This window comes from Salvelinus alpinus, chromosome 8, assembly GCF_045679555.1.
Source record: "Salvelinus alpinus chromosome 8, SLU_Salpinus.1, whole genome shotgun sequence".
Taxonomy (NCBI): domain Eukaryota; kingdom Metazoa; phylum Chordata; class Actinopteri; order Salmoniformes; family Salmonidae; genus Salvelinus; species Salvelinus alpinus.
This window is the reverse complement of record NC_092093.1, coordinates 2,871,948-2,886,188: the sequence shown is the minus strand read 5'-3', so window position 1 is coordinate 2,886,188 and position 14,241 is coordinate 2,871,948. Positions and strand designations below refer to the sequence as shown.

General features: G+C 44.3%; 1 protein-coding gene across 1 annotated transcript in view; it reads right to left on the bottom strand.

Annotated features, from left to right (window-relative positions):
• Positions 1–3,657: 3,657 nt before the first annotated feature.
• The window catches only part of LOC139582427 (runt-related transcription factor 2-like), an 83,772-nt gene continuing 73,188 nt past the window's right edge, over positions 3,658–14,241 (bottom strand). Inside the window, exon 6 of the mRNA XM_071412416.1 lies at positions 3,658–5,779. Coding sequence (XP_071268517.1) covers positions 5,301–5,779 — 479 coding nt within the window. The 3' untranslated portion in view covers positions 3,658–5,300. The remainder of the gene's footprint in view (positions 5,780–14,241) is intronic.

Genomic DNA, 14,241 nt, shown 5'->3' with positions numbered 1-14,241 from the left:
CTGGGTTACCCTCCGTTACCCTGTGTCACCCTCCGTTACCCTGTGTTACCCTCCGTTACCCTCCGTTAGACAGGGCATTACTATAGGCTGCCTATTCCTTATTCAGACCATACACTGACTAGTCAAAACATTAGGAACACCTGCTCTTTCCATGACAGACTGACCTGATGAATCCAGGTGAAAGCTATGATCCCTTATTGATGTCACTTGTTAAATCCACTTCAATCAGTGTAGATGAAGGGGAGGGAGACGGGTTAAAGAAGTATTTTTAAGCCTTGAGACAATTGAGACATGGATTGTGTATGTGTACCATTTAGAGGGTGAACGGGCAAGACAAAAGATTGTAGTGCCTTTGAACGGGGTATGGTAGTAGGTGCCAGGCGCACCAGCATGTCAAGAACTGCAACGCTGCTGGGTTTCCTGTGTGTATCAAGAATGGTCCACCACCCAAAGGACATGCAGGCAACTTGACACAACTGTGGGAATCATTGGAGTCAACATGGACCAGCATCCCTGTGGAACGCTTTCAACACCTTGTAGAGTTCATGCCCCGACGAATTGAGGCTGTTCTGGTCTAAAGTAGTGACTACATAGGGAATAGGGTGTAATTAGGGACAGAACTCTGGTCTCAAGTAGTGACTACATAGGGAATAGGGTGTAATTAGGGACAGAACTCTGGTCTCAAGTAGTGACTACATAGGGAATAGGGTGTAATTAGGGACAGAACTCTGGTCTAAAGTAGTGACTACATAGGGAATAGGGTGTAATTAGGGACAGAATTCTGGTCTAAAGTAGTGCCTACATAGCGAATAGGGTGTAATTAGGGACAGAACTCTGGTCTCAAGTAGTGACTACATAGGGAATAGGGTGTAATTAGGGACATAACTCTGGTCTAATGTAGTGACTACATAGGGAATAGGGTGCCATTAGGGACATAACTCTGGTCTAATGTAGTGACTACATAGGGAATAGGGTGCCATTAGGGACATAACTCTGGTCTAATGTAGTGACTACATAGGGAATAGGGTGCCATTAGGGACAGAGACATAACCTTAGCCAGCAGCCTTATTGGTTCAGATCTATTCTAATGTCAATGACACCTTAGGCTAAGTGTTCTCCATGGTGTGTGACTGTGACAGCAGCAACCAACCCACTAACCCCACCGCCAGACAGCCAGCCAGACATATAGACAGCCAGCCAGCCAGACAGATAGACAGCCAGACATATAGACAGCCAGACACATAGACAGCCAGACATATAGACAGCCAGCCAGCCAGACAGCCAGCCAGACAGACAGCCAGACAGACCACCAGCCTGCCAGACAGACAGACGGACAGCCTGCCAGACAGACAAACAGACAGACAGACCGCCAGCCCGCCCGAGAGACAGACAGACAGACAGATGGACAGCCTGCCAGACAGACAGACAGACAGACCGCCAGCCCGCCCGACAGACAGACAGATGGACAGCCTGCCAGACAGACAGACAGACCGCCAGCCTGCCCGACAGACAGACAGATGGACAGCCTGCCAGACAGACCGCCAGCCCGCCAGCCTGCCCGACAGACAGACAGACCGCCAGCCTGCCAGACAGACAGACAGACCGCCAGCCTGCCCGACAGACAGACAGATGGACAGCCTGCCAGACAGACCGCCAGCCCGCCAGCCTGCCCGACAGACAGACATTCAGACATTCAGACGGTGGTTTATGATAGAAACAACTGTCCTCCTGTATGGTACGTATCACCCATCACCTCTAGTCACATGGGTTCAGTAAGATAACTGGAAACCTCTTCTCTCCGTATACTGTGTTGTTATGGTAACGTCCTAACATGAGGAATACTGGACTGTGGTCAGATACTACCGCGACACTAAAATAGAACATAACAACAAGAAAATAATAATAAATTAACTCAAAGAAAGAAAACACATTTTGATCCAGACTTTAAAAAAAAAAAGAAGAAAAATAATGTTTTAACAACAGTGGGAGGATTATAAATTAATTAATACATGAAAGAAAAATATATATATAATATTTTACTGTTGTGCTTTTAAGTGTTAGACACCAAGATACTATTTTGTAGCACATCGCACCAGATCAGTAACAGCTAGTGCAGTTATCAGATGCTGAACACCGAGTCATCTGTAGCACATCGCACCAGATCAGTAACCGCTAGTGCAGTTATCAGATGCTGAACACCAAGTCGTTGTAAATCTCATCGAACTATAATGATTTACTGGAGTGAACCTACTGTATGAATGTGATTTGTGTTGCAAATTCCAGGATGTCCTGCTCATTCTGTCCCAATCTTTCAGTCAGACGCAGTACATGTTACCGCCGTGTGAAGTCAGACGCAGTACATGTCACCGCCGTGTGAAGTCAGACGCAGTACATGTCACCGCCGTGTGAAGTCAGACGCAGTACATGTCACCGCCGTGTGAAGTCAGACGCAGTACATGTCACCGCCGTGTGAAGTCAGACGCAGTACATGTCACCGCCGTGTGAAGTCAGACGCAGTACATGTCACCGCCGTGTGAAGTCAGACGCAGTACATGTTACCGCCGTGTGAAGTCAGACGCAGTACATGTCACCGCCGTGTGAAGTCAGACGCAGTACATGTCACCGCCGTGTGAAGTCAGACGCAGTACATGTCACCGCCGTGTGAAGTCAGACGCAGTACATGTCACCGCCGTGTGAAGTCAGACACAGTACATGTCACCGCCGTGTGAAGTCAGACGCAGTACATGTCACCGCCGTGTGAAGTCAGACGCAGTACATGTCACCGCCGTGTGAAGTCAGACGCAGTACATGTTACCGCCGTGTGAAGTCAGACGCAGTACATGTCACCGCCGTGTGAAGTCAGACGCAGTACATGTCACCGCCGTGTGAAGTCAGACGCAGTACATGTCACCGCCGTGTGAAGTCAGACGCAGTACATGTCACCGCCGTGTGAAGTCAGACGCAGTACATGTCACCGCCGTGTGAAGTCAGACGCAGTACATGTCACTGCCGTGTGAAGTCAGACGCAGTACATGTCACCGCCGTGTGAAGTCAGACGCAGTACATGTCACCGCCGTGTGAAGTCAGACGCAGTACATGTCACCGCCGTGTGAAGTCAGACGCAGTACATGTCACCGCCGTGTGAAGTCAGACGCAGTACATGTCACCGCCGTGTGAAGTCAGACGCAGTACATGTCACCGCCGTGTGAAGTCAGACGCAGTACATGTCACCGCCGTGTGAAGTCAGACGCAGTACATGTCACCGCCGTGTGAAGTCAGACGCAGTACATGTCACCGCCGTGTGAAGTCAGACGCAGTACATGTCACTGCCGTGTGAAGTCAGAGCTCTGTGTTTTATTCCGTTAACTAGCACGTCGTTGCTGTATGTACAAGGATATCATCATTCAGACAGAATTATTATTATTTTACAGAGCAAAAAATGATTTTCTCATTCTCTTTGGAGAGGATGAACTTACAACATATTAAAAATATACATCTTTGGATCTGTTAAATGACTTTTGAAAAAGACAGAGTGGATCTAATGAAACGTATACATACACATGCATCAAAAATTTTCTGATTATGATTTTACCCTCAAGTTAACAAATACATTACATAATTTATGGCTTCATAAGTTAAAACTCCTCAACCCACATCGTCTTTTCACAAATAATATACAATTTTAATTAATTGATATAAAATGAGTGTACAGACATTTTAAACTTGCTGTTCATACCACTACACAATAACTCTCATCGTCACTATGGTAACACGTGTGTGACTGTCATCACCATGGTAGCATAAATGTTCCTGTCCTCTTTTGCTACTCAGTGATGTCCTGTTATATTGTCCTGTCATATAGTCCTGTTAAATAGTCCTGTTATATAGTCCTGTTAAATAGTCCCGTTAAATTGTCCTGTTATATAGTCCTGTTAAATAGTCCTGTCATATAGTCCTGTTATATAGTCCTGTTAAATAGTCCTGTTAAATTGTCCTGTCATATAGTCCTGTCATATAGTCCTGTTAAATAGTCCTGTTAAATAGTCCTGTCATATAGTCCTGTTAAATTGTCCTGTTAAATTGTCCTGTTATATAGTCCTGTTATATAGTCCTGTAAAATAGTCTTGTTAAATTGTCCTGTTAAATTGTCCTGTTAAATTGTCCTGTTATATAGTCCCGTTAAATAGTCCTGTTAAATAGTCCTGTTAAATAGTCCTGTTAAATAGTCCTGTTAAATTGTCCTGTTAAATAGTCCTGTTATATAGTCCTGTTAAATTGTCCTGTTATATAGTCCTGTTAAATTGTCCTGTTAAATAGTCCTGTTATATAGTCCTGTTATATAGTCCTGTTAAATTGTCCTGTTAAATTGTCCTGTTAAATAGTCCTGTTATATAGTCCTGTTAAATTGTCCTGTTAAATAGTCCTGTTAAATTGTCCTGTTAGTCCTGTTATATAGTCCTGTTAAATAGTCCTGTTAAATTGTCCTGTTAAATAGTCCTGTTAAATAGTCCTGTTATATAGTCCTGTTATATAGTCCTGTTAAATTGTCCTGTTATATAGTCCTGTTAAATTGTCCTAGTACATAACATACTCAGCTGAAAGCCTTATAGAAATCCAAAAAAAAGCCATCTGCTACAAATAGCCTGAAGAATTGTCTTGTAGGCGGTGGATGATGATACTGGAGTATTGTAGTACTATGATATAGTACTATATAGTAGTATTGTAGTACTATGATATAGTACCATATAGTAGTATTGTAGTACTATGGTATAGTACTATATAGTAGTATTGTAGTACTATGGTATAGTACTATATAGTAGTATTGTAGTACTATGGTATAGTACTATATAATAGTATTGTAGTACTATCATACTATGTGGTAATACTTTAGTATTATAATGTCTTCTCCACTGGGGCCTGCAGTCTACCATAATTGTTCATGTTTGTGTCTCATTGATGCTGAGAAGAGACGAGATCCCTTTGTAGTGTCTGTCTGTCTGGCCACAACACATTCCTCCAGACAGGTTCATACTAGTCATTCCCTTTGTTTCTTTGGTTATTTTATCTCAGAGTATATTCCCAGGTGCAGGAGACACTGGTGTTTATTCATCACAACTCAACAACTCCCTTTTAAAGGTTTTGTGCTTTAAAAACCATGACATCAGTTACGTTGTCACACCTACTTTCTTCGGGCCTCCTTTCCTTTCCTCCTCCTCCTCCTCCTCTTCATCTTCCTCCTCTTCTTCTTCCTCCTCCTGTTCCGCCTCCTTCATCTCTTCCAACTCCTCCTCCTCTCCTCCTCAGTAGGGTCTCCAGACAGCTTCGTCCATGCGTCCCCCAGCAGGGTTGAGTACAGTGGGGGAGTTGCTGTGACTCCCATCCCCCTCCACCGCCCCCTCGCCCCCACCTTGGCTGGGCAGGTTAGGGTTAGCCAGGGAGCTGCCTGTGGAGGCGCTGGTGCAGGGAGGAACCATCCTGGAGGGGGAGCGGTCCCCCCCGGGAAGCATGGAGAACTGGTACGACCCAGAGGAGGCTCCATAGTAAAGATAGGGAGTACTGCTGGTTTGGAAAGGTCCACTCTGACTTTGGGCGGAACCGGGGTAGGGAGGGGGCAGGTAGGTGTGGTAGTGGGCGGAGCCTAGCGACATGGCGGCGGTGACGGGAGGGGTGTAGGTGAAGGTGGTGGGGTAGTGCATTCTGGGACTGGAAAAACGAGACTCCGTCAGAGAGGGGAGACCCGGGAACTGACGATCAAACTGGCCTGGGAACGGACTGAGATCTGAGAGAGAGAGAGAGAGAGAGAGAGAGAGAGAGAAAGAGAGAGAGAGAGATGGAGGGAAAGTGAGAGAGAGAGAGAGAGAGAGAGAGATATGGAGGGAAAATGAGAGAGGGGTGGAGAGAGAGAGAAATTAGTTTAATTAATTTGTCTTTATTGTCCCTTCATAAAGAAAACTATTTATTTATTCTCTATTAATGTGGTCCCAATAAGATAGGAACATTTATTTTACAATCTATTTTGGAGAGCTGTGCCAAGACAGCAGCAAACAAGCCCAAACTATGAAACTATATTTATTGTATAGTTTCAAACCTAAATGGTAGAGAATGTGCTATTGAACATGTTCTCATTGTGTTCAGAGTTTTAACATTCTAAAACAAATATCATGCTTTGAACAAAAATGATTGGCTTCTTTATCAGATGTGAGTGAAGCTGTGTTAACTGACCTCATAACCCAGCAAACTGGGAACATTCCCAGAACATTAGCTAAAATTCCCCAATACGTTCTAGTTAGGGTTTTATCTAACATTATATAATATTAGGATGATAACATCCCCAAAATATTCAAAGATTTTATTTTTTTATGTTTTAAATGGAATATCCTTGGAATGTTCTTCTAACACTAAAATATTGTGCACAACATCTGTACCAACTTCCGCACATCGTCAAAACGACCAGGTAATGTAGTAACACAATGTGCCAGTAATGTTTTCCCAGCAAACCAAAATTACTTCTGTGAAAGTTCCCAAAACATTCGTTAGGTTGCGTCAATTGTTCTCATAACTCAAAAACTGTCCAGTCGGGATGATGATTACACAATGTTTGTACAAAACATCCGCCTGATGTTGCAAGAATGTTCCCAGAACCTATTTTGTCTGTTCTTGTAAAGGTTCCCAGAATGTTTCATTAGGTTGTGGGAACAATCTGGTGGGAACATCACAAAAGACATTTCCCCAAAATATAAAAGCTGTCCAGTTGATTATACAAAGTTTATTTTAGGGTGCAAAATACAAGTATGTTCCCAGAACACATTTTTACGTTCTTTAAAATGTCCTCAAACATTTCTTTAGGTTATGGGAACATAACAAGAGATAGGTTCCCAAAACATAGAATATGCTCAGTTGTGATGACAGTCATTCAATGTTTAACAGAACAGCCTTTCTGAGTTATTTAAAGGTTCCCAGAACATTTAATTAAGTTACGGGAGTCGTTTGCATTCCCACAATGTTTCACAATTTCCAAATAAGTCACTTTTAGGATTTTTATAGCACTATTTGTTTTAGGTTTAACATAACATTTCATTGATGTTCACACAATATACATTTGACCTTGTCTTGGAGGTCCTCACAACATTCCAGGAACATTACCACAACATTCCAGGAACATTACCACAACATTCCAGGAACATTATCACAACATTTCTGGAACATTACCACAACATTCCAGGAACAGTATCACAACATTCCAGGAACATTATCACAACATTCCAGGAACATTATCACAACATTCCAGGAACATTACCACAACATTTCAGGAACATTACCACAACATTCCAGGAACATTATCACAACATTTCAGGAACATTATCACAACATTTCTGTAACATTACCACAACATTCCAGGAACAGTATCACAACATTCCAGGAACATTACCACAACATTCCAGGAACAGTATCACACCATTTCTGGAACATTACCACAACATTCCATTCCAGGAACATTAACACAACATTCCACGGAACATTATCACAACATTCCAGGAACATTATCACAACATTCCAGGAACATTACCACAACATTCTCAGCATGCACATTTCTAGCTCCTTAAAGCATTAGAAAGCCGATTGAAATACATCCCATTATATTGTTCTCCCGATTGAATGGCGATTCGCATTTGATGACCGCAACCGCATTGTAGGCCCTCAACAAGGTGATATAGAGACACACGGCATTTTAATTTCATTCAGAGGACATTTGAACAGCATTTAACATACAAACACAACCGTATTGTTTAAACTTCATGTGTTGACAATCTAGACATGTGCGGTTTGAATCTGCAATCGTTGGTTCCCAAGGTCTTTTTTCCTCTGTGCCACCAGGGAATCTCTCTTACAGCTTATTTTTTCGGTATACCTATGGCATTGTGGTCGCCATGGCAGTGTGGTCGCCATGGCACTATGGTCGCCATGGCACTATGGTCGCCATGGCAGTATGGTCAGTCTGGAGTTCCATACTTCCTTTTTAGCCTTCTTAGACATAACTAACCCAGAGAAATACTGGTAACTGGGTTATTCACCATCATCTCAAACCTTCCTCTTTATATACTGCATACTTCTAGACCCATATTTACAAAGTATCCAAAGCTTTTCAGATAATGAAAACCCATATCAGGCATCTCAAAGTAGGAATTATATGAGGTGCGTTCTATAAAAAACTTAAACAATACATTTTTCATTTTTTGTTTGTTTGTTAGTTAGTCCAAATTCTGCATTTCTGACTGGATTTATAAATCGAATGAAAATCAAGACATTCTCTCTTCTAGTAGATTATATCTGAGCCTTAATTTCACTGTTCCTCGTTATTTTTTCAAAAGAAACATGGTTAAAGACTAACCCAGAGAAATACTGGTAACTGAAACATGGTTAATATATCTGTCGGATTGAACACGTGATCTCCAGATCTGCAGCCAGATCATTAACGCTCTGCAACACCAAATCAAATCAAACTTTATTTGTCACATGAGCCGAATACAACAGGTGTAGACCTCACTGTAAAATGCTTACTTACAAGACCTTAACCAACAGTGCAGTTCAAGAGGAGTTAAGAAAATATTTACCAAATAAACGAAAGTAAAAAATAACGAGGCTATGTACCGATACCGAGTCAGTGTGAAGGGGTACAGGTACCGATACCGAGTCAGTGTGAAGGGGTACAGGTACCGATACCGAGTCAGTGTGTTGGGGTACAGGTACCGATACCGAGTCAGTGTGCGGGGGTACAGGTACCGATACCGAGTCAGTGTGAAGGGGTACAGGTACCGATACCGAGTCAGTGTGAAGGGGTACAGGTACCGATACCGAGTCAGTGTGCGGGGGTACAGGTACCGATACCGAGTCAGTGTGAAGGGGTACAGGTACCGATACCGAGTCAGTGTGAAGGGGTACAGGTACCGATACCGAGTCAGTGTGAAGGGGTACAGGTACCGATACCGAGTCAGTGTGAAGGGGTACAGGTACCGATACCGAGTCAGTGTGAAGGGGTACAGGTACCGATACCGAGTCAGTGTGAAGGGGTACAGGTACCGATACCGAGTCAGTGTGAAGGGGTACAGGTACCGATACCGAGTCAGTGTGAAGGGGTACAGGTACCGATACCGAGTCAGTGTGAAGGGGTACAGGTACCGATACCGAGTCAGTGTGAAGGGGTACAGGTACCGATACCGAGTCAGTGTGAAGGGGTACAGGTACCGATACCGAGTCAGTGTGAAGGGGTACAGGTACCGATACCGAGTCAGTGTGAAGGGGTACAGGTACCGATACCGAGTCAGTGTGAAGGGGTACAGGTACCGATACCGAGTCAGTGTGAAGGGGTACAGGTACCGATACCGAGTCAGTGTGCGGGGGTACAGGTACCGATACCGAGTCAGTGTGAAGGGGTACAGGTACCGATACCGAGTCAGTGTGAAGGGGTACAGGTACCGATACCGAGTCAGTGTGAAGGGGTACAGGTACCGATACCGAGTCAGTGTGAAGGGGTACAGGTACCGATACCGAGTCAGTGTGAAGGGGTACAGGTACCGATACCGAATCAGTGTGTTGGGGTACAGGTACCGATACCGAGTCAGTGTGAAGGGGTACAGGTACCGATACCGAGTCAGTGTGAAGGGGTACAGGTACCGATACCGAGTCAGTGTGAAGGGGTACAGGTACCGATACCGAGTCAGTGTGAAGGGGTACAGGTACCAATACCGAGTCAGTGTGAAGGGGTACAGGTACCGATACCGAATCAGTGTGAAGGGGTACAGGTACCGATACCGAGTCAGTGTGAAGGGGTACAGGTACCGATACCGAGTCAGTGTGAAGGGGTACAGGTACCGATACCGAGTCAGTGTACAGGTACCGATACCGAGTCAGTGTGAAGGGGTACAGGTTAGTTGAGGTCATTTGTAAATCTTTTCAGTCTCCTGAGGGGGAAAAGGTTTTGTCGTGCCCTCTTCATGACTGTCTTGGTGTGCTTGGACCATGATAGTTCGTTGGTGATGTGGACATCAAGGAACTTGAAGCTCTCGACCCGCTCCACTACAGCCCCGCCGATGTTAATGGGGGCCTGTTCGGCCCGCCTTTTCCTGTAGTCCACGATCAGCTCCTTTGTCTTGATCACATTGAACATTGAGGGAGAGGTTGTTGTCCTGGCACCACACTGCCAGTTCTCTGACCTCCTCCCTATAGGCTGTCTCATCATTGTCAGTGATCAGGCCTACCACTGTTATGTCGTCAGCAAACTTAATGATGGTGTTGGAGTTGTGTTTGGCCACGCAGTCATGGGTGAACAGGGAGTACGGGAGGGGACTAAGTACACACCCCTGAGGGGCCCCAGTGTTCAGGATAAGCGTGGCAGACGTGTTGTTGCCTACCCTTACCACCTAGGGGTGGTCCGTCAGGAAGTCCAGGATCCAGTTGCAGAGGGAGGTGTTTAGTCCCAGGGTCCTTAGCTTAGTGATGAGCTTTGAGGGCACTATGGTGTTGAATGCTGAGCTGTAGTCAATGAACAGCATTTTCCAGGTGGGAAAGGGCAGTGTGGAGTGCGATTAAGATTGTGTCATCTGTGGATCCCAGGAGGATGCTGTTGATGTGAGCCATGACCAGCCTTTCAAAGCACTTCATGGCTACCGACGTGAGTGCTAATTGGTTGTAATCATATTGGCAGGTTACCTTTGCTTCCTTGGGCACAGGGACTATGGTGGTCTGCTTGAAACATGTAGGTATTACAGACTCGGTCAGGGAGAGTTTGAAAATGTCCGCGAAGACACCTGCCAGTTGTTCTGCGCATGCTTTGAGTACACATCCTGATAATCTATCTGGCCCCGCGGCTTTGTGAATGTTTACTTGTTTAAAGGTCTTGCTCACATCGGCTACCGAGAGCGTTATCACACAGTCATCCAGAACAGCTGGTGTTCTCATGCATGCTTCAGTGTTGCTTGCCTCGAAGCGAGCATAAAATGCATTTGGCTTGTCCGGTAGGCTTGCGTCACTAGGCAGCTCGCGTCTGGGTTTCCCTTTGTAGTCCGTAATAGATTGCAAGCCTTGCCACATCCGACTAGTGTCAGAGCCGGTGTAGTAGGATTCAATCTTAATCCTGTATTGACACTTTGCTTGTTTGATGATTCGTCTCTGGGCATAACGGGATTTCTAATAAGCGTCCGGATTAGTCTCCCGCTCCTTGAAAGCGGCAGCTCTAGCCTTTAGCTCAGTGCGGATGTTGCCTGTAATCCATGGTTTCTGGTTGGGATATGTAAGTACGGTCATTGTGGGAACGACGTCATCAATGCACTTATTGATGAAGCCGATGACTGAGGTCGTGTATTCCTCAATGCCATTGGATGAATCCCGGAACACATTCCAGTCTGTGCTAGCAAAACAGTCCTGTAGCTGAGCATCCGCATCATCTGACCACTTCCGTATTTAGCGAGTCACTGGTACTTCCTGCTTTAGTTTTTACTTGTAAGCAGGAATCAGGAGGATGGAATTATGGTCAGATTTGCCAAATGGAGGGCGGGGGAGAGCTTTGTATGCATCTCTGTGTGTGGAGTCAAGGTGGTCTCGGATTTATTTATTTTTTCCCTAGTTGCACATTTGTTTGCCTGTATTAAAGTCCCCGGCCAATAGGAGAGCCGGTTTTGTATGAGCATTTTCTTCTTTGCTTATGGCCTTATACAGCTGGTTGAGAGTGGTCTTAGTGCCAGCTTTGTTCTGTGGTGGTAAATGGACGGCTACAAATAATACAGATGAGAACTCTCTTGGTAGATAGTGTGGTCTACAGCTTATCATAAGGTACTCTACCTCAGGCCTTGATACCTTGAGACTTCTTTAATATTAGACATCGCGCACCAGCTGTTATTGACAAAAAGACACACACCCCCACCCCTCGTCTTACCAGACGTAGCTTCTCTGTTCTGCCGGTGAATTTAAAATCCCTCCAGCTCTATCCGTATCGTCCTTCAGCCACAGTGAAACATAAGATATTACAGTTCTTAATGTCCAGTTGGGAGGATAATCGTAGGTCATCAATTTTATTTTCCAATGATTGCACGTTAGCCAGTAGAATTGATGGCAGTGGGAGTTTACTCGCTCGCCTACGGATTCTCAGAAGGCAGCCCGATCTGCATCCTCTTTTCCTCCGTCGTTTCTTCACCACATGACGGGGATCTGGGCCTGTTCCCAGGAGAGCAGTATATCCTTCGGACTCGTTAAAGGAAAAAGCTTCTTCCAGTCCGTGGTGAGTAATCCCAGTTCTGATGTTCAGAAGTTATTTTCGGTCATAAGAGACGGTAGCGGCAACATTATGTTCCAAAATAAGTTACCAACAACACAAAAAAAAAGAGTCTGTTTATATAGAAACTGTATTTGCGTTCTTGAAGGGGCTAAGTTAAGATCCTGTTGCACAGAAAATGTTATCCATAAAATATTTTTTTTGTATATTTATTATTTATCATTAAAAAGCATATTGTATTTGTTTTGATTAAAATTGAGAAAAGATCAAATTGTTTCCTTATTCAGTCGGAAGGTTCTGGAAGGTTCTGGAAGGTTCTGGAAGGTTCTGGAAGGTTCTGGAAGGTTCTGAGTATTTAAGAAGTATATGAATACACAAGAATACTGGTTATTTACAGGAATCTCTATCCAACTTTCAACACGTGAAGAAAGACAATCCTAAAACACAGTGTAACAGTACACAGCATATGAAGAGGATGAGAACATTGTAGTAACTCAGAAAACTGCGTTCTGTGTCCTAAATAATATTAGACTGAAGAAATGAAAAGTGTCCCGGGAACGTTCTTGTAACATCAGGTGAATGTTTTTTTTTGCAACCTAAAAGAAACGTTGTAGAATCATCCGCACGACTGAACAGGTTTGAGAACACGTCTTTTGTGACGTCCCCACAATGTTCTCACCACACTGTTCCCACAACCTAAGGAAACATTCTGGGAACCTTTAAAGAACAGATTAAATGTGTTTGAGGGATGTTTTGGTTTGCTGGGAACTGTGTATGAATGTGTGTGTGTTCTGTATGTGTGTGTGTGCATGTCTATGCTGATGTGTGTTTCTCTCTCTCTATCCCTCTCTCTCTCTATCCTCTCTCTCTATCCATCCCCCCTCTCTCTCTCTCTCTCTCTCTCTCTCTCTCTCTATCCACCCCCCCCTCTCTCTCTCTCTCTCTCTCTCTCTCTCTATATCCATCCTCTCTCTCTCTCTCTCTCTCTCTATCCACCCCTCTATCCATCTCTCTCTCTCTCTCTCTCTCTCTCTCTCTCTCTCTCTCTCTCTCTCTCTCTCTCTCTCTCTCTCTCTCTCTCTCTCTGTCTGTGTGTGTGCATATTGCAGCACATAAAGAGCAATGTGGATGACTGAGGAGGGGCCCATGTGGAACCACTTTCAACCACTCCCTCCCTCCTTCCCTCCCCCCCTCCCTCCCCCCCCTCCCTCTTTCTCAGCTTCACCATTAACTGGCTGTGGTGAACATCTAGCTGGGCCCAGAGAGTATCAGAAGAATAGGAGCCAAATGCACACCATGCTTATCATAAATCACACGGCGTCTTCCGTGTCACCATGTCTGCCGAGAAGGAGTAGGTGTGTGGCTGTGTTTATGTGGAGAAGTAATAGCAAAGCCGGATTGTCGCTAGCGTCACATAACATGTGATGTCAATTAGAGTCTTTAAACTTCCTCTGGCCTCCACCCACCAGATCCCTTAGTTTGGTCTAGAATAGAAGGTGATTGTTCTAGATCTGTTAGACTGTTCTAGAATAGAATGTGATTGTTATAGATCTGTTAGTCTGTTCTAGAATAGAAGGTGATTGTTCCAGATCTGTTAGACTGTTCTAGAATAGAAGGTGATTGTTCTAGATCTGTTAGACTGTTCTAGAATAGAATGTGATTGTTCTAGATCTGTTAGACTGTTCTAGAATAGAAGGTGATTGTTCTAGATCTGTTAGACTGTTCTAGAATAGAAGGTGATTGTTCTAGATATGTTAGACTGTTCTAGAATAGAAGGTGATTGTTCTAGATATGTTAGACTGTTCTAGAATAGAAGGTGATTGTTCTAGATCTGTTAGTCTGTTCTAGAATAGAAGGTGATTGTTACAGATCTGTTAGACTGTTCTAGAATAGAAGGTGATTGTTCTAGATCTGTTAGACTGTTCTAGAATAGAAGGTGATTGTTACAGATCTGTTAGTCTGTTCTAGAATAGAAG